Source organism: Hypomesus transpacificus, chromosome 20, assembly GCF_021917145.1.
Source record: "Hypomesus transpacificus isolate Combined female chromosome 20, fHypTra1, whole genome shotgun sequence".
In the NCBI taxonomy this organism is placed as follows: Eukaryota; Metazoa; Chordata; class Actinopteri; order Osmeriformes; family Osmeridae; genus Hypomesus; species Hypomesus transpacificus.
Window position 1 is genome coordinate 2,280,550 of NC_061079.1, and position 19,926 is coordinate 2,300,475.

The 19,926-nt window shown below is 46.7% G+C and overlaps 1 protein-coding gene across 2 annotated transcripts; it reads right to left on the reverse strand.

Annotated features, from left to right (window-relative positions):
* Positions 1–135: 135 nt before the first annotated feature.
* Positions 136–18,293, reverse strand: afap1l1b (actin filament associated protein 1-like 1b). 2 transcript variants are annotated; one of them, XM_047042976.1, is made up of 19 exons: positions 18,108–18,293; positions 10,090–10,215; positions 9,784–9,867; positions 9,552–9,646; positions 8,532–8,643; positions 8,280–8,384; positions 7,801–8,012; positions 7,297–7,476; positions 6,989–7,081; positions 6,727–6,826; positions 5,422–5,562; positions 4,768–4,979; positions 3,579–3,724; positions 3,137–3,209; positions 2,230–2,341; positions 1,839–2,006; positions 1,340–1,515; positions 1,120–1,248; positions 136–1,042 (listed from the first exon to the last, which is right to left on the reverse strand). In XM_047042976.1, exons 1-19 carry the CDS (start codon positions 18,127–18,129, stop codon positions 1,016–1,018), a joined length of 2,313 nt encoding a protein of 770 aa, XP_046898932.1. In that variant the 5' UTR covers positions 18,130–18,293; the 3' UTR covers positions 136–1,015. The 2 variants fall into 2 exon arrangements, with proteins under 2 accessions (XP_046898932.1, XP_046898931.1); XM_047042975.1 differs by having other exon boundaries at positions 2,221–2,341; positions 18,108–18,292.
* Between the last annotated feature and the right edge of the window lie 1,633 nt (positions 18,294–19,926).

The following is a 19,926-nucleotide window of genomic DNA, read 5'->3' on the forward strand; positions in this document are numbered from 1 at the left end:
GCTCTGCAGCTGCATTATTAAAAATAAGGTTTTAAATAGGAAATCTGTATTATAAAGTATTAGTTTGTGAATCAGAAAAGTTAAAATTGTTATCTACCATCAAGATCTAATATTCACTGTTTACTTTATAGTAACTTTCAGGTTAAATATCTTCTTTGTTACATAACAGCACAAAACTTATTCCAACATTCCTTGTCCCTTTGTTATCCTGACTCCGACATTTGCATGATGACCATACATATTCATATCCAACAGGCATATTCACATTTCCAACTAATCTCAGTCCAAGTCCACACATTACAGAGGCATTACAGGCTACTGAGGTCATTTCTAATTGCGGCACAGTCTCAACGGATTACAACCTGACACTACAACCTGACAGTAACAACCAACACCATCAAACACTGAACCACGAAACAAGCCATTTAATAATTTATATACACTCATACATCCTGTACATGTTACCAGTCAGAGACAGAGAGTGTGCTGATGTAACAGGTTTGTGGTTATAATTGCTTCCCTCTCTTGCCCACTGCCGGGATCTAATCACTTAAAAACGTGACGACCACCTATAATAACACTGCATGTGCCAGCTACCCCACCAACCACCTAGCTTGTCGATGGTGCGGGTGGGATTTCAACTTGAGGAGCGAATTCAACCAATTACGTCTTCAGTCCTTCAGCAGGAGTGGTGTGGTTTATGCCTACATAACCCAGACAGACCAAGTCCAGACCAGGTCCAGACCTAAACTTACTGGGACTAGAGACTAGGGTAGAGGCTAGGGTAGACACTAGGGTAAATGCTAGGGTAGAAACTAGGGTAGACGCTAGGGTAGAAACTAGGGTAGAGGAAGGTAGGGTTGTTCATATGCCACCCAGGGGGGTTAACTCCTGCAACCTCCTTTTTCTCCTCTTCCTTTTCTTCCTTCTGCGACTCCCCTCAAACTCCGCCATGTCTGATCAGAAAACATGTCACACCAGCTCTCCTCCTTCACACGTCCTTCTGTATGTCGGGCTAGGTCCCCTTCTTCGACTCCCACTCCTGTGAATACAAGGATGCATCAGAGAACACACACATGTACACACACACACACACACACACTGTAAGAGGGTATTCACCTTGGCCTTCTGCATGACGTTGCCTCTGGAGGAGGCATAGAGAGAAGGGGGCCGTTTCTTCATCTCTGCTGCACAGTTGACAGGTGTGGTCGACTCACTGTACACGTTCTCCACCTTCCTCACATGCACCTGGGGGCGGCAGAGGTCATGGGTTGTCACTGTGGTTACCTCCTCACTTAGCAACCAGAAAAGTCACATAGGAAGAGTTGAATTGAGGCACCTTGCTGATTGGTTTGTTGTCAGTGGGCGGGCCCAGCACCCCTCCAGCCAGTGACTTCTTTAGATTCTCCTTAACCTCTGAGAGGCGGAGCTCCAGATCGACACGCTCGCCCTCCTTCCCCCGACACGCCTCCTCCAGCTGGGTCACACGCTGCTCTGCCGCCTGCTGCTGCTTACCTACACACACAGACACACACAGGCACGTACATACACAAACACGCAAGCACGTAAATACACACACACACAAAAGTACACACGCAGGCACGTAAATACACACACACGCAGGCACGTACATATACACACACACACACAGGCGTGTACACAGACACACACAGACACGTACACACAAACACACACAGCTATTTAACACCAGTACACCACAGAGCAATACATGGGGTTCTCTATAGAACATTTCCTGAGGTCTAGGGAAGGACACTGCTGTACTCTGGCCAGTAGGTGGCGCCAGTTGTCTATTCAGCCCCCACGCAGACCCCTCCCACCTGTGAGAGTCTTCAGCTGATCCCTGGCCTCCCTCCTCTGGCTGCGCAGGGTGTTCAGGGCCTGTCTGATTGCCTCCTTCTCCATCTCCAGCTCCTCCTTCTCCCTCAGGTACCTCCGAGCATCTTCCTCTGCCCTCGTCTTCCCGTACTTCCCATACTGGTTCACATCTACAATCAGTCAATCAGTCAGTCAGTCAGTCAGCAAACCAATCAATCAACCAATGAATTGAAATATATTCACTAATGTTGAAATGTATTACGTGAAATACATTTGTCAATCAATGAACCAACACGTTTCTTTATCCATTAGTCACCGATGCATTTCCTAATCAACATTTGTCCATCAAGCAATTACAAGTAAGCCTGTGTTTAATTGGCTGACCCTGGGGACCTTGGGAGGCGTGTCTTTTGATGGTGACCTGTGGCTCTTCCCTCTCTGCATCTCTGCTAGAAAAGGAGGCGTGGCGTTTCACCTGCGCCGGCCTGGCCTCTGGTGCCCCCTGCTGCTCCGGGGGTGGAAGAGAGAGGGACAGAGACGGGTAGAAAGAAGAGAGATAGAGAAGAGAGAGTGGGGGAGCAGGGAGAGAGATAGGAAGAGATACAGAGAGCGGAAGAGGAGGCAAAAAGAGAGAGACAGAGAGAGAAAGGGAGGGAACAGATAAGAGAACAACAGATGAGCTAGATCACTCGAATGTTGCAAAACAATCTGCTGTTTCAGAGATTGTTGCCCCCTGCAGACCAAGTGGTTGACTCTATGGAATCTTGTTTTGAGTGTAGAAGCAACAGAGAAAGAGAGAGAGACAAACAGCTTGTCTTTATCATCCTCAGCTCCTCCTCTCCTCACCTCAGAGATCTCCCAGAGGGCTGTGGGAGGGATAGGATTGACCGCCTTGAACTACAAACACACACACACGCATGCACACACACATGCACGCTCGCTCACGCACACACACACTTTCACACACACAAGTACGCACCCACAAACACACATGCACGCTCACACGTGCACACACACACACACACTTACATAAACACACGACTTGCATTCACACAAACATACATACACACTGATAAACATGTTCAAGCTTGCACACACACACATTGACCGCCTACTCCTTAACCCTGGAGATCAACACACAGATGATATCCAGTGGGAGAAAAGGAAAACACAAACATGTACACACGCATACAGTCACACACACAAACACAGACAAGACACAAACACACACATACACACGTATACCCACACACACATGCACACCCAAACACAGAGAGAGAGAGAGATAAAGCATCCTGACCATAAAGCTTTCGTACGGGACCTCATCGTACGTCCTGGAGTCTGTGGACGTGCCACTAGAGGAAGTAGCCCACCTGGACAGGAAGAGGAAGAGAGAGGAGGACAAGGAAGGAGAAGGAAGAGAGAAGAAGATGGAGATGAGGAAGGGGGAGGAGGAGAGGAAGGGGAAGGGAAGAGGCAGATCTCAGTTAGCTCTGGTACACTAGTTCTGAACTCAAAACATTAGATGCTTGTCACTAACTTAGACACATGCATAAACAGACACAGACAGACACAGAGACAAAGACACACAGACACACAGACACACACAGACAGACAGACACACACATAGACACACACACACAAGACACACAGACAGACACACAGACAGACACACAGACACAGACACACACACAGACAAACAGACACAGACAGACACACACAAGACACACAAACAGACTCACAGGAAGGAGTGTCTAGCTGCGTCCTGTATGTTGCTGATGGTGTCCACGTCTACGTAGTCATAGTGGAGGGCCTCGGGCAGGGTGGAGCCCCCTGCCTCTGCCAGCAGGACCCCCAGCCACCTCCCCATCTCCTCTGAGCCGCTGGCCTGATGATGAGGGAGGCAACATGTGTGACACTGTCACACCCTTCCACATCCCAAAATCCCACTGCCAGTTTTTTTCTTCCGATTGCTTACACGCATTGGTCGGAACTGAAGCCACATTTTTAACAGTCTTCACACACTCTGCATTAGCAACATGCAGGTGGGCCAAACAGTTCATCTCTCTTCCAAGTCTCACGCAAACCACCAAAACATTTGACAGTATACATGTCTCAAAAAAGGCTTGTTTGACCATTACACTGGGAACAGTTCTCTCTCAGAAGCATACATTGCCATTCACAACACTCTGACCTAAAAGGCAGAGACATCACAGAGAGCATTCCAACACTTTGGAACTTATATCTTTGCTGTCGCGCCCACCCAGCAATAGTCCAGTGTGGGTGCGATTGTGTTTTGTTTTTCTGTTTGTCACCCTCACTTTCCTCAGTTTGTGGACACACCCTCCTGTTCTCTCCCCTCACCTGTCACTCATTAGCACACCTGTTAACGATCAGCTCATCAACCACCTACAAAGACCAGCCCGACCTTCTTTTCCCTGCAGGATTGTTAGTTTTTTCTCCTATGCCAGCCCGGTCTGCTTAATTGTTAATTAAAGATTATTATTATTTTTTTTACAACTTCCAGTGTCTGCGCCTGAGTTCTGTCCCCTACCCTGACATTTGTAGTTTAAATAATTTTACACATGAATCACCCCCGACTGATCCTGGGATCTCAGCTAGGATCGAGGCCTGCCTCACAGACATCTCCAACTGGATGACCTAGCACCACCTCCAGCTGAACCTCGCCAAAACAGAACTTCTCATCATCCCGGCCAAACCGTCCATCTCCCACAATCTCTCAATCACCCTGGGATCGGCTACGGTGACCCCTTCATCCTCGGCCAGGAACCTTGGGGTGACCATGGATGACGAGGTTTCCCTCACTGCCCACACTTAAGTACTCACACCATCATCATCATCATTGCCGATCACTCAAAGTCGAGCATGATGGTCCTTAACACACACACTTAAGTACACACACACTCCTACCTCCAGTGCAGCCAGCTCTATGCCCCCCTGTAGGATGCGGAAGGCGAAGGGATGCTTGGGTCCGAACCCCGGGTTCACCTCAGCCCCGCCCAGAGGGACGGAGCTAACTGGGGTGCGCAGGTCGCCTCGCTCCCTGTGGAGATGGAGGGTGCCCCCTCTCACGCTGCACCAGTTCTCTACCCAACTCTGCCCCACCAGCACGTTCAGGTAGCCTGGGGGAGGCACACACACACACAGGCGCACACACACATTTACCAACATACACACTTATATGAAACACACTTTTCTCTTTGTTTTCCGAGATGAAATGAGCGACGAATAGACTGTACTCGTGATATTGGATGAAACAGAGCCACATGATCATTCTACTACATGTGTGCATGTAAGACCTGAGGTCAGCGCTGGGTCTGCTCCTTGCTCTGCACGGCCAGGGAGTCAGGTGGCTGAGCGGTTAGGGAATCGTAGTAATCTGAAGGTTGCCAGTTCGATTCCCGGCCGTGCAAAATTACGTTGTGTCCTTGGGCAAGGCACTTTGCCCTACTTGCCTCGGGGGAATGTCCCTGTACTTACTGTAAGTCGCTCTGGATAGGAGCGTCTGCTAAATGTAAATGTGTGTGTTTTGCCTTTGTTGTGTAGAACTTTGGCAGTCCTCACCGCATCTGGGATTGTCGTGGTGACCGGTGGAGGGGGGGGGGGACTTCTTCTTGGAGAAGCTAATGATGCGGGTAATCTTCCTTCCTGCAGCTCGGCTCATCGAACCTGTCAGCTCGGAGAACGGTCCTCGCTTAGCCCGCCCTGGGAACACACCAATCAGAGGAGACTGAGGGACTGTCTCCCTGAAAGCACACCAATCAGAGGAGACTGAGGGACTGTCTCCCTGAAAGCACACCAATCAGAGGAGACTGAGGGACTGTCTCCCTGAAAGCACACCAATCAGAAGAGACTGAGGGACTGTCCCCCTGAAAGCACACCAATCAGAGGAGATTAAAGCCACTCTAGTTACAGACCAACCAGTCAGAAGAGACTTAGGGCCTCTCTCAATAGGGAAACAGCCCAATTAGAGGGAGACTCAGGGATTCTTAGGTACAGCTCATAGATGACATTTGACAGATCATGAGCATGCAGATTCAAATTCACCCCTATATGTTGCTTTAGATGAAAGCATAAATGAATACAATATTGTTATTACTTAACCAGACATGCCCATCAGAGTCAGAGAAACTATCTACTTACTGACACACCAATCAGAGGATAATTTGGCCTTCCCTACAAAGAGTTTCAAGGAAGTGGTTCAGATTCAGGAGTTTATTTTGAGTGTCTTTGTTTCACTAATGGAATCTTGTTTTGAGACAAGCAACTCAGCAGTGGTCAACAGGACACTGCAGACGGTTATAGCACTGTTTCAGTATGTGTGTGTCCATGTGGTGTGCGCGTGTATATGTGTATGTGCTTACGTGTGTTGGTGTGTGGTGTTTGTGTGTGTATATGGTTACGTGTGTGTGTGTGGTGTGCATGACTGGTGTATGTGTGTGTGTGTTGACCAGGTGACACAGTGTAGCAGAGCCTGCTGGACATCCTATGATGTCACTGTCACACAATAGCAGGAAGAGGACAGGAAGGATGTTGTATCTGCCCCAGGTCCAACTTCCTGTTCTCTTCCTGCTACTTTCATCTTCCTCTCTGGTTAAACATCCTCCTCTGACCCACACACATAGATCCTCCTCTCCTTTTGACCTCTCTCTCTCTCTCTCTCTCTCTCTCTCTCTCTCTCTCTCTCTCTCTCTCTCTCTCTCTCTCTCTCTCTCTCTCTCTCTCTCTCTCTCTCTCTCTCTCTCTCTCTCTCTCTCTCTCTCTCTCTCTCGATATTTGTGTCTTTTTAGGATAATGCAGTGAGAACCTCTATATTCCCTACAACATTTTACATCCTCATCTTCATCTCTAAGGCATGTTGATTCATACCTTGGTCTCCATTCTCCCGGCCTGGTCCATGATTGGATGGCAGGTTGTCTCCGGTGACAGCACTGTCCGAGTCCGACATGTGTTTGTCAGCTGACAGCAGCTAGATGGGCCACACTGAGTCAGTACACAAACCCAAATACACATACATACATATTTACACACACATGCACACACACAGACACAAACACATACATACATACATGCACACGCACACACACACACACACACACACACACACACACACACACACAGACACACTCACCTTGTCCAACTCTAATTTCCTCTGGATAATAGGAGAGGAGGAGCCCTCTAATGTCTCAGTGCTATTGGCTTGGCTCGCCACCTCCTGGATTACCTATACACACGTGCACACAAACACATGCACACACACACAAACACACATGCACACACAGACACACATGCAGATGTCAAAGGTCAACCTACACTCATTAGCAACTGCCCTAAGCTTGGGTATTTAGTAGCATGTATGTGTGTGTAGGTATGCAGTAGTGTGTGTGTAGTTCTGCAGCAGTGTGTATGTGTGTGTGTGTGTGTGTGTGTGTGGGAGACCTGAAGCCAGCGCTGGGCCTGCTCCTTGCTCTGCACGGCCAGCACCAGGGCCTGGCCCCCGGGCAGGGAGAAGCGCAGCTCGTGCTTCTTGCGGCGGCCATCTTTGGGCACGTAGATGACGTTGCAGAGATTGAGAGGCAGCTCCATGTAGGGGCTGCTGTCCTTAATGCTTTTGTAGCACTGAGACACGCACGGACGGGTAGGCAGTCAGACAGACAGGCAGGCAGGCAGGCAGGCAGGCAGGCAGGCAGGCAGGCAGGCAGGCAGGCAGGCAGACAGTTAGACAGGGCACATACGTACACAGGGCAGACAGTTAGAAAGTTAGACAGGGCAGATAGGTACACAGAGAAGATAGGTAGAAAGGGCAGACAGGGCAGACAGTTAGACAGGGCAGATAGGTAGACAGGGCAGATAGGTATCCCAGCCTGTCATAATTATTTCCCTTCATTCACTTCACAAATTGTCTATACACAGCTTTCTCACAACTGAATAAACGTCAGCCACCTGTAGTTGGTTGTCACGGACGACTGTCAGCTGCTTAGCCCATTGGCCAAAGCGTTTCTTGCGGAGGAGGAAGGCACAGATGCGGCAGTCTTTCATTGGTCCAACAGTGTTCTCCTCCGCCTTCCAACGCGGCGGCCGGCCACGCCCCTTGGCCTCCTCTTCATCCTCATCGTACGACTCGTACGAGCTGCTCAGGGCGTCAGAGTCATTGTCTGGACACACCACCCACGTGTGCGCACCCACACACACGTGCATCCACATGCACCCATACACACACAGACACACACACATAAGCACAAAAACAAAGACATATACACACACATATGCACGCACGCACACACACACAAATACACACGTATGCATGCACACACACACAAATGCACGTGCGCACACACACAAAAAAAACACAAAACACCCATTGAGTGATTATACCATTGTAGAGGACATATTGATTTGAACACAAGGTTGTGCAGACGTACAGGAGTTCTTGCAAGGTCCGTTGATGTGTGTTGTCGGATAGTTGTCATCTGCATCTTCATAATAAGCATCCTGAATCTCTATGGAGACGGGTGGACTGGAGCTGACTGGAGGGAGGATGGAGGAAAGGAGGAGAGTTGGAGAGAGGAGAGGAGAGGAGGGGAGATGAGAGGAGGGGATAGGAAGTTTTAGATAGTTTGAAACCAACTGTGTTTGGTGACTCATCCATAAAGTTGTGTGAGTTTGACACTGACTGCGTGTGGTGATGTATTGAGGCGTGGTCCCGGGATCCAAAGGCACCGCTTCCTCATAGTAGTCCTCTGGAATGGGCGTGGTCGGCAGGGGAGGGGGCGTGTCTGTCGGACTCTGGGTGCCCAATCACGTCACACACATTATTAATGTTGCTAACTAGGCAAAGGTGGGAGGACTTTAACAAAGTTAGATGAATATGAAGAAAAACTAACTCCAATTGAACAATACAGTATTAAATATCCTGTAAAGCAAATTCAATGATTTGGTTCTCAGTACATTATATACGTGTGAAATTAGTTCCTGAAAGCATGTGCAAAGCGCAAAAACGTTGTCGCACTTAAATGTGGAGTTAGACCGTTGAACAGTTTCTCTTCCGTTTTCAGCTCAGGTTTTGTATAGGCGGAGCCAAAATCAATTATTTATTAAAGTAATTTTTTATTTTATTTATAGCTTAGATTTACTCTACAGCCGTGGCCATAAGTTTTGGCAATGACAAATGTTGTGTTTTGCAGTTCAGTATTTGAACAGTATTTAAGTTTGCTGGTTCAGTATTTAAGGAAAATGTTTTCACATGTTTCTATAGAATACTGAAATCACAATAAGGCATATTTATATCTTGGGGCGAACATTTTCAATATATGCAAATAGTACCCTCTTTTACGGCATTCAATCTGCTCTTAAAATCCAATCAGAATGATAGAGTGATTTCACCTGGCTAGAACTAGTTCACACTTTCCCCTGTGCTGATGACATGACTTACTGAAATTAAGTTAGCAGTCATTTTATGCCAAGGCCCAGCAAGCTTTGCAAACACAAAATGTATGTGGCTCCCAATACCTTTGGCCACGGTTGTATATACTTATATATAGAGTCACTTTCCCTCCTTACAGCTGAACAGTTTGGTAATAAGGATATGGAAGGAGAGCTAACTGATGAATCTGATGAACTGATGAATCATCTTTGGTTAAATATGTTGGTGCTTAAGATGCCATCCTGTATGTACACTGTACTAGGTCTCTTACAGATTTGGAGGGCTGGGTCTTGGAGGTCCCATCCTCTTCTTCTTGCTGCTCCTTCAGCTCCTCTGGAGAAACTCTCAACTCCTGTAGGTCACAGTCTGGAGGAGGAGAGGAGGAGAGGGAGGAGGAGAAGAGGAGGTCTGAAGCCTTTCAATAGACCTTTATCTGTAGGATTATAGGTTCAAGCTGTGTATGTGTGTGTGTGTGTGTAGGTGTAGGTGTGTGTTCTACTTACCAAACTCATCAAACAGAGACTCTACAAAGCTGGTCCCGTTCCGATAAAGCGAGGTGTTCATGTAGATGAAGCCTGATCCGTTCACTGGAGAGAGAGGACAGGTTACACGCACACACACACATGCCCACACACACAACCGCACACATACGCACAAACACACACAAACGCGCAAACAAATAAAAGTCAGACACACACACACAAATAAAACAAACATAAGCACGCATGAAACAAGCACATACAAAAGTCAGACATACACACAAAAGTAAAACATAGATAAACATGAAACATGCACACACACACTCCTACCAGTAGGCTGGATGTGGTCAAGGAGGTTCCTGACGGTGGTCATCTTCTCGGCCGTAGCAGTGCTCACACACTCGTGGTCAAGCAGCTTCAGCAGCACCTGCAGCTCTCTCACCAAGCGCTCCATTGCTAAGGGCAACCAGCACACACACCGTTTAATATGACACACCCACGCACAGACACACTTCACTACAGGGCCCTACCACACACACACGCACAGTCATACCCACGTACACACACACAGTTCACTATAGGGACCTCCACACACACACACACACACACAAACACACACACACAGTCATTGCAGCAACACTTGGCTTCCTAAGCAGGGAGACCCACAGAGACCCAGTGCTAGCTGTGCAGGCATCACAAATAATACGACTTGCTCCTTTAGCCTGTGACACATATACAGAGGGCTGAGGGAAGGAGCACATGGAGCTGACAATTCATGCTCTCTACACAGAAGCTGCATCAACAACTGTTTTCAATTTGGCCATAACATACACAAGCACGCACACAAAGCTCATCTTAATGGCTGTTTCAACAGTTGGGGAGGACCACGGTCCACACACACGCACACATACGGTACACTACAACCTACAGTCTGTCTGACTGTTTGACTGCCTGTGTGTCTGTCTGTCTGTCTGTCTGTCTGTCTGTCTGTCTGTCTATCTGTCTGTCTGTGATCCCTCTTCTTTTTGATGGTCTATGGGGGAATATCTCATATTTCTAGAGCTCTCCCTCTGGTGTAGTGGGCTGGGCTCTAGGAATGTACTCACTGCCACTCCCATAAACACCCCCTCTTTGCCTCTCTCCCTTTCCCTCTCTCCTCAATCCCAACCCCCACACCCACCCCATGGTCTCTCCACTCCATATCTGTGACCTTAATCTTTCCTTCTCTCTGTAGAACCCAGCTTACCAAAGTAGATTTGGTGGGAATTGAGAGAAACAGGGAGTGGAAGAGGGAGGCATAGAGAGAAAGAAGAGGGAGAGAGGAAGGAAAGGGAGAGAGAGGAGAGGGCAGGGGAAAGAAAGATGGGAGGAGAGGGAGAATAAGGGTCCATTCAATGATATTGGTGCTGGGCTGGGCTCTTCCACTCCTACAGGGATATCCGGTGTGTGTGTGTGCGCACATGTGCTGGAAGTGTGTGTGTGTGTTGAAAGTGTGTGTCCGTATCACTGACCTTGACACTCCTCCGCCCCTCCGACATACTCTCACACATGCCCCAACAGCTGACACAGATGGAAACCACGGCGACCCTAGAGACCCCAGCCAACTAGCCAATCAGAGACCTCCTGATGCCCCCTCAGCTTCCTCCTTACTGTAATCCCACCAATCAAAAACAGCCCGTCAGCCCAGACAGGCCAATGAGCGTGTGTTGGCAGTCTGGCATGGTTTGTCCAGTAAGCAGATTCCAGGCCCCTGGTAACCAACAAATAGCCAGAGAAGGAAGACAGGAGAGTTTCCTTCCTGTGAGGCAGAAAGCCAGACTACAGAAACACTACCTGGGCATTAGAGCTGTATGTCTGACTGTCTCTGAGAGTGTGTGTGTAGCGACAGAGATAGTGTTGTGTTGCAGAGGACGTAGTTTGAGAGCTTGAGTAGGATGTGAATGAGCGTATGTATAGGATGTGTATGAGCGTGTGTAAGATGTGTGTGGGAGTGTGCGTATGGTATATATGTGTGTGTGTCTGTGTGTGCAGAATGTGTGTTTTTTCCTGGTGTCAGTGGGGCTCTCCCAACCCAGCCACGGGGGTCTCTATTGTTTGAGAACACTATAGCCCCACCCTAAGAGAAGGGGGGGGGGGGGGGGGTGAAAGAGAGAAAGACTGAACAAGAGAGAGTGAAAGAGAGAGGGAACAAGAGGGAACGAGGGAGAGACAAAACTTAACTATCTGCTGTATACACAGTCACAGACATCCCTCTGATGTGCAACAGGCTAGGGAGTTAGATATTAGTTACAGTGCCTTGCAAAAGTATTGACCCCCTTTAGCATTTTTCCTACTTTGTTGCCTTTTAACCTGGAATTAAAATGGATTTTGGGGGGTTTGTATCATTTGATTTACACAACATGCCTACCACTTTGAAGATGCAAAATATTTTTTATTGTGAAACAAATAGGAAATAACACAAAAAAACAGAAAACTTGAGCGTGCATAACTATTCACCCCCCCCTCACCAAAGGAATATTTTGTATAGAGCCACCTTTGGCAGCAATTACAGCTGCAAGTCTCTTGGGGTATGTATCTATAAGCTTGGCACATCTAGCCACTGGGATTTTTGCCCATTCTTCGAGGCAAAACTGCTCCAGCTCCTTCAAGTTGGATGGGTTCCGCTTGTGTACAGCAATCTTTAAGTCATACCACAGATTCTCAATTGGATTGAGGTCTGGGCTTTGACTAGGCCATTCCAAGACATTTATATGTTTCCCTTAAACCACTCGAGTGTTGCTTTAGCAGTATGCTTAGGGTCATTGTCCTGCTGGAAGGTGAACCTCCGTCCCAGTCTCAAATCTCTGGAAGAATGAAACAGGTTTCCCTGAAGAATTTCCCTGTATTTAGCGCCATCCATAATTCCTTCAATTTTGACCAGTTTCCCAGTCCCTGTCGATGAAAAACATCCCCACAGCATGATACTGCCACCACCATGCTTCACTGTGGGGATGGTGTTCTCGGGGTGATGAGCGGTGTTGGGTTTGCGCCAGACATAGCGTTTTCCTTGATGGCCAAAAAGCTCAATTTTAGTCTCATCTGACCAGAGTACCTTCTTCCATATGTTTGGGGAGTCTCCCACATGCCTTTTGGCAAACACCAAACGTGTTCGCTTATTTTTTTCTTTAAGCCATGGCTTTTTTCTAGCCAGCCCAGCTCTGTGGAGTGTACGGCTTAAAGTGGTCCTATGGACAGATACTCCAATCTCAGCAGTGGAGCTTTGCAGCTCCTTCAGGGTTAACTTTGGTCTCTTTGTTGCCTCTCTGATTAATGCCCTCCTTGCTTGGTCTATGAGTTTTGGTGGGCGGCCCTCTCTTGCCAGGTTTGTTGTGGTGCCATATTCTTGATTTTTTTTTATAATGGCTTTAATGGTGCTCCGTGGGATGTTCAAAGTTTTGGATATTTTTTTATAACCCAACCCTGATCTGTACTTCTCCACCACTTTGTCCCTGACCTGTTTGGAGAGCTCCTTGGTCTTCATGGTGCCCCTTGCTACGTGGCACCCCTTGCTTAGTGGTGTTACAGACTCTGGGGCCTTTCAGAACAGGTGTATATACACTGAGATCAAGTGACACTTAGATTGCACACAGGTGGACTTTATTTAACTAATAATGTGACTTCTGAAGGTAATTGGTTGCAACAGATCTTATTTAGAGACTTATTAGCAAAGGGGGTGAATACATATGCACCCACCACTTTTACGTTATAATTATTTTTGAATTTTTTGAAACAAGTTATTTTTGTTCATTTCACTTCACCAATTTGAACTATTTTGTGTATGTCCATTACATGAAATCCAAATAGAAATACATTTTTTTGTAAGACAACAAAATAGTTTTGCAAGGAACTGTAGGTACTGTAATAGGTTGTTTGGTATTAGCTCGTTAGCTTGACTAGAACATATTGCCAAACACTGAACACAATCCCCCCCTCCCACACACATACACACACCCTTACCCCCAGCCCCCATGCCCCCATACACACATACCCACACATGGCTGAAACACTGTAGCAAACTCAAGTCTCAAACAGACTGTGTAGAGTCCGTAACTGTCTTCTGGCTAAAGCCTGGTTTATGCTTCAATGTCAAACGCGGCTGCATAGAGAACGCACAATCCTGCACAGCTAGGCCGCACAGGCTACGTACACCAGCTAAAAAATCTCGAAGCGCGTAGCTATGCGTACGCAGACCCCAGAGTGGCACAAACGATGATTGGTTGGAAGGACTCTCTTGAAATGCATCTCTTCGCCCATGTTTGCATCTGCTAAACAAGCACACTGTATTTTCCCTTATCTGCTCGAGTATATTCAAAAGCTTTGTTGCGTCTTCTGTTTCTGTTTCTAATTAAATTTAGTTGGTTCTCTCAAACGCGTCATACAAGAACGTTTCTTTGCGTCATTCCTCATATAGCTAGGTAGTTAGCTATAGATAGTAGATAGATAGCTACCTAGCTATATTGGGGATGATGAAAAAAGTATTGTTTTGTTTACCAAACCACAAAAAGGTGTGTGAGGTTTTCCTGCGCTACAAGCAATCAAGTCACTATTTTGCGCGATTGCGCCGCCCCCAAAAATGCAATGGCTATCAACACAACAAGGCCGCAAAACTAGAGCCCGTCTCTGCACCCGCACATGACAAAGAACGCAGACCCGCAGAAACATAAACCAGGCTTAACCCTCAATGCACCCCCCCTCACACACACCAAACACACAGCATTATTTTACACCCCTGACCCCTGACCCCGGATGTACCTCAGAGAATGTCAGAGGTCAAGATGTCAGACATTGTTGCTGTCAATACCAACTCCAAGAACACAACAGGTCAGCTGACCCTGCAGACAACATAACCAGAAAACACACACACCGTTTGGTCTGCCTGCCCCCCTGACTCTTGGCCTCTTCCGCACCGTAACAATGCTCCATTGTCACTGACAGGACCAAAATTAGCCAATGACAATGCTCTTGGAAACGGGGTGACAATACACTGGTAGAAACTCAAATAGCACACACACACACCCTCACACACACACCATCACATACACAGAGACACACAAGGCTTAAGCAGGGGTGTGAGACACAGCTGTGCAGTCCAGAGCCATCGGCATTCTGGGTAAAAGGATATGTCCTGCAGCTGTGGTTTCCTGTTTGACCAACAGACTCTCTTATCAAAACCCTACACTCGTCTACTCCATCCCCCTCTCTCTCCGTCTGTGAGTCTCTCTATCCCTCCCTCTCTCTCTCCCTCGCTCTCTCTTACTCTTGCTGTCTCTGTCTGTCACTATCTCTGTGTGCATGCGGGGTGTGTATGTGCATGTCTTTGTGCGAGAGTGTGCGTGTGTGTAATTGAATGTTGACAACACCATTACGTAAATAGGGGGAGGATAGGCTTTGGCCTTGGAGGATGACAACATATGTCACTACATAGTAATGACAGTAATGACACACACATACACACACACACACATACACACCAACACCCCAGTGGATCCAGGTTACCAGTTGCGAATGCTGATGTCTGAAACAAGAATTCTGATTTTTTTTTGGTGTTTGTGTGTGTGTTGTGCGAGTTTAATAGCGTGAGAATGAGCTGACTGATTATTGTGTGTGTGTCTGTGTGTGTATCTATGCTTGCTTGTGTGTGAGTGAATGAGTGTGACTGATTGTTGTAAGAGTGTGGTGTGTGTGTGTGTGTGTGTGTGTGTGTGTGTGTGTGTGTGTGTGTGTGTGTGTGTGTGTGTGTGAGAGAGTATGTCTGTGAGAGACCACGTAGAAAGACTCCACTACGGAAGGTCTATCATGAGACTTCAGTCATGAGAGTTCCATTTGTTAGCTCTGAAACCTGCAGTTACAAAAAGTTCCACTGCTTTTAATGCCAGTGCTACTGACACTTATACTGCTGACGCTAATGCAGCTAACTCTTCTACTGCTAACACTAGTGCTAACCCCTCTAATGTGCTGCTAACTATTGCACATCTAACCTTTCTACTGATAACCCTTCTGCTGCTAACGCTAGTGTTGCTAACTCTTCTGCTTCTTTTGCTCCATGTAGTGATCATCCCCCTCTGTATAATGAGATGTCTCAACTGAAGTGGAGCATTGTCTCTGAGGGGGTTGCCATGCACCGACCCTACAACCCCTGGGCAGGAAATCAAAGCTAGTGGCGTGAGGGGCCAGTCTGTCTATGGTGGCCTCAGGGTCAGGCCCTTGGACGAGAAGAGGACTGGGGAGGTCTTGGTGTGTGTGTGTGTGTGTGTGTGTGTGTGTATGTGTGTGTGTGTGTGTGTGACCGTTTGTGTGACCGTTTTTGTGTGTCACCAAGTGTATGTGTGGTGAGGGCTACAGTATTTATATCTTCCAGACAGTGCTCTCATCCCAAGGGCAGAGCTTCATTCATTCTTGAGTGTTCTGCAAATGACCGTGGAGCCATCTGAAGCAACGAGGCTGGGGAGGCACGCCAGTTCTGTTCTATTCTGTCCCATTTCTGTCTATTTCTATGTGGACCTATTTGTCTAAAATAAAATTTTAATTCAAGTGTTCTGTTTTATTATTTGTTATTCTAATCCAATGTGCTCAGTGCGTGGCTTTATTGATCCCATAGATTTATTGAGTTTCCCCCAGACAAAAAACAGTAAACAACAACCATGTCAACAAAGTTAAGAACAACCAATTCAACAAAGTAAACAATACCTGGTTCAACTGCCAGTTCCTGGAGCTGCATCTCCATGATGACAACTCCACACACTTCTAATCCCATAATCTAATCCTGACCTGGCCACTCTTAAACCCAGCAATCTGCCAAAGCTCTGTTGAGTTGACCATCTGACTGTGTCCTCACTCCCATATTGTTTGCTGGCCTGTGGTCTGTGTGTGTGTGTGTGTGTGTGTGTGTGTGTGTGTGTGTGTGTGTGTGTGTGTGTGTGTGTGTGTGTGTGTGTGCATGTATGTATGTAGGTGTGCATGTGTGCATGTGTGACCATGGTGGGTGTGACAATGGTGGTTGTGTGACCATATGTATGTGTGTGAACTTATAGATGTGAGGGTGACCATGGCGTTTTAGTGTATAGAGTGTGTGTGTGTGTGTGTGTGTTGGTGAGCTCTTATACAGTAGGCTCACTGTGGAACTGAATCAATTTATCTGTGATCTGGATCAGGAACTAAGTGCTGAGACACACACACAGTGATCTCACTGTAGCTAGCAGCATATTAGATGCAGCACGCATGTCATCCTGGAGACAGAGGGTGGGCCTGCAATTCACAAACCAAGTCACAGACCAAAGGTGATATTATTCATACATTATTTAGAGATACTGTATATGCAGGCATGCATGCTGAAATGTTGCCTCTTTCTCCCCCCCCCCCCCCCCCCACACACACACTATGTTTCTTTGTGTATCTTACATATACACACACACAGCATAGATGCTTTACTAACAGCATTGTTTTTCTTGGTGGTTGTGTATTATCTGGCTTCCTGGATGAGATGTGAGCTGGCCTGTCCTGTAAAATCCACCATGTGGCTCTGCTCTGGCCTTCAACCACACACAGGCACACACACATACATGCATACACTCACTCACTCACACACACACACACACACACACACACACACACACACACACACACACACACACACACACACACACGCACACACACACACACGCACACACACACACACATACATCCATCCATACACACTCACAGGGGGAAGAGGAAACGAAAAAATCGGAATAACGCAGCTGGAGGTCAAGACACAAAACAATGCTGGAGACTGTGAGCGTGCACACAAATGCGTGTGTCTGCGTGTGGGTGTCTGCGTGCGCCTGGGACAGGATGCATGGTCATTTTAATTTACCCAAAATACTTCTATTCATTCTTAACCATCATGACCATTTAAAATAAACTGTATATTTTTATAAGTAATTGATTACACGTAATATTTTCAAATGTTTATTTCACATACACCCGGTAGCACGAGCGCTGCTTCCAGCCTGGGACCTGTGCCGTGAGACGCAGTCAGTAACAGACTCCTCATTCACCACCTCCAGCCCGGCAACTTCCAACGAGGCACTATTACCATCAGATTGCATCACTTTCAAACTTGTTGAATCCCTCTTGCGTTCATACTGTAGTTTACAGTAAGTATAAGAAGGTATCAGCTATAAGAACACTTTTCCTCAGCTCACACCTTCACGTCCCCCCAAACCTCTGGATGTTTTAAATCTGTGTAGCGGGATCTGTCACACAAATGAACTTTTCTTCACTTACTACGGTTCTCTTTTCCGTTATAACCGAACTATTATATTACTTACAGTTGTCGGAGCCGGTATCCATCTCCCGTATTCTATTTCCGTGTGTTTATTTCCAGAGTTATCCCAGTGAAAGATTACGCTCTGCTCTGCGCCGAGGTCCACCGCGTAATTCCATGCCTGGCGGAAAAGCGACCGACTCGCTACAACCTCCGACGCGCGAGTAACAACAGCCGTCCGCAGAGAGAGTTTACATCGCGCGCATGCGCTCCCCTGGTCGTAGTAGCATCGAGAGAGCAATCCCGTCATCACAACCGATTTCTACAGTAGTATTACACCTAACATGTGCAATGCATAAAATAAGTAATGAGTGCATATTCACACAATGACGCCACACAAAAAACAACAACAGACATGGGTGACCTGTGTGTGTTTATTACTGAAAATATTTTCAGTGATTATTGAATTCTCAGTCTGACCTGTATGTTTCCTTTATAGTTTAAAAAGAAACAGAAAACAATCGTTTCAATTTGCTTTCAACAAAGACCGAAAACCCCACCTTTATATGATATAAGAGTGGGTGAAACTGTGCAACACCCTGACAGTAGCAATAAGAGTAGCATTGTGAAGCAGTAAAATAGTAGTAACACACATTTCAGAGATGGCAGTAAGGTGATCTCTGGAATCTAAACTCTATGCAAAACCCAATGTAACAATCGAAAGAAAGATTCAGTGCAGAACCCTTTCGTTTAGAAGGACAGTTCACCCCAAAATCAGTTCCAGGAGGTGCTTTTTGGAACCTCAACAGGTTCTCTCTGAACCAGGTGTTCTATAGTTAACTTTTATCATTGTGTTCTTCTGTTACAATGGCTTTTATCTAGGACACTGGTGTCCTAGAGAGGAGCTCAGAGATGGTCAGTATAACTAGTACAAAAGCCTGTCTATCTGGTCAAGGCAGTGCATAGACTAAAACACGCACACAAACACACATCAAACTAATCCTCATGGGGCAATCCAACTCATAATCGTCCTGGTTCTGTTGCCTTAACAACTCAAACAAAGCAGAGAGCCCAGTCCCCTAGGTATCTCTGGTGACACAGGTCAATGTTGATGTTTAGAGACAGAACACCAGGGGGGTATTCCAGAAAGCAGGTTATGTGACATACCCAGGTAAGTTAACTCCCCAGCTGACACCCAGCGTTGTAGCAACATTGCCAGTAGGTTGCTGCAACATTGTGAATCAGTTGGTGGGTTAACTTACCCGGTTATGTTGCATAAACTGCTTTCTGGAATTCCCCCCTGGACTAAAACTCTCCTGTTCAACAAGTGATTCTCGTTTGAGCTGCTGTTTGTTTTGTTAATCTGACTCTGGCTGGAAAATGGCGGTAGAGAGGTTGTAGTGAGTCTGCTCTCATCTCTTGATGTGACCCCTCCACACACTGTAGTGCTTTTGAACTAGTAGTGTACATGAACTAGTAATGTTTATAAATGAGTGCCTAAACCAACTGTCTGAACATACTATACATCTACTGTAAACCAACACATTCTACGCTTGAATAGGACATAGAGGAACCAGGAGCCTCTGTCACACTATTTCCTCTATCAACATGTGTATCCCGTTTTATTTCTGTCTGTTCATTTTATCTGGTGTCTGTGATAAAATATTGATTGCTTTGAGATCCCCTCTTACACACAGAGCCAGAATGGGTCTTCATGTTTATATACAGTGTATATACTGTTTGCTTCAGAATGCCATTGCTGGGCTCCATCCTGACCAAGGACAAGATTATTTTGCATAAATATATATATTAATATGTGATATATATTGGGTTCTGCTTTAGCAAATAGGTTTGTAACATGTTAAGCAATAAAGAAAACACAC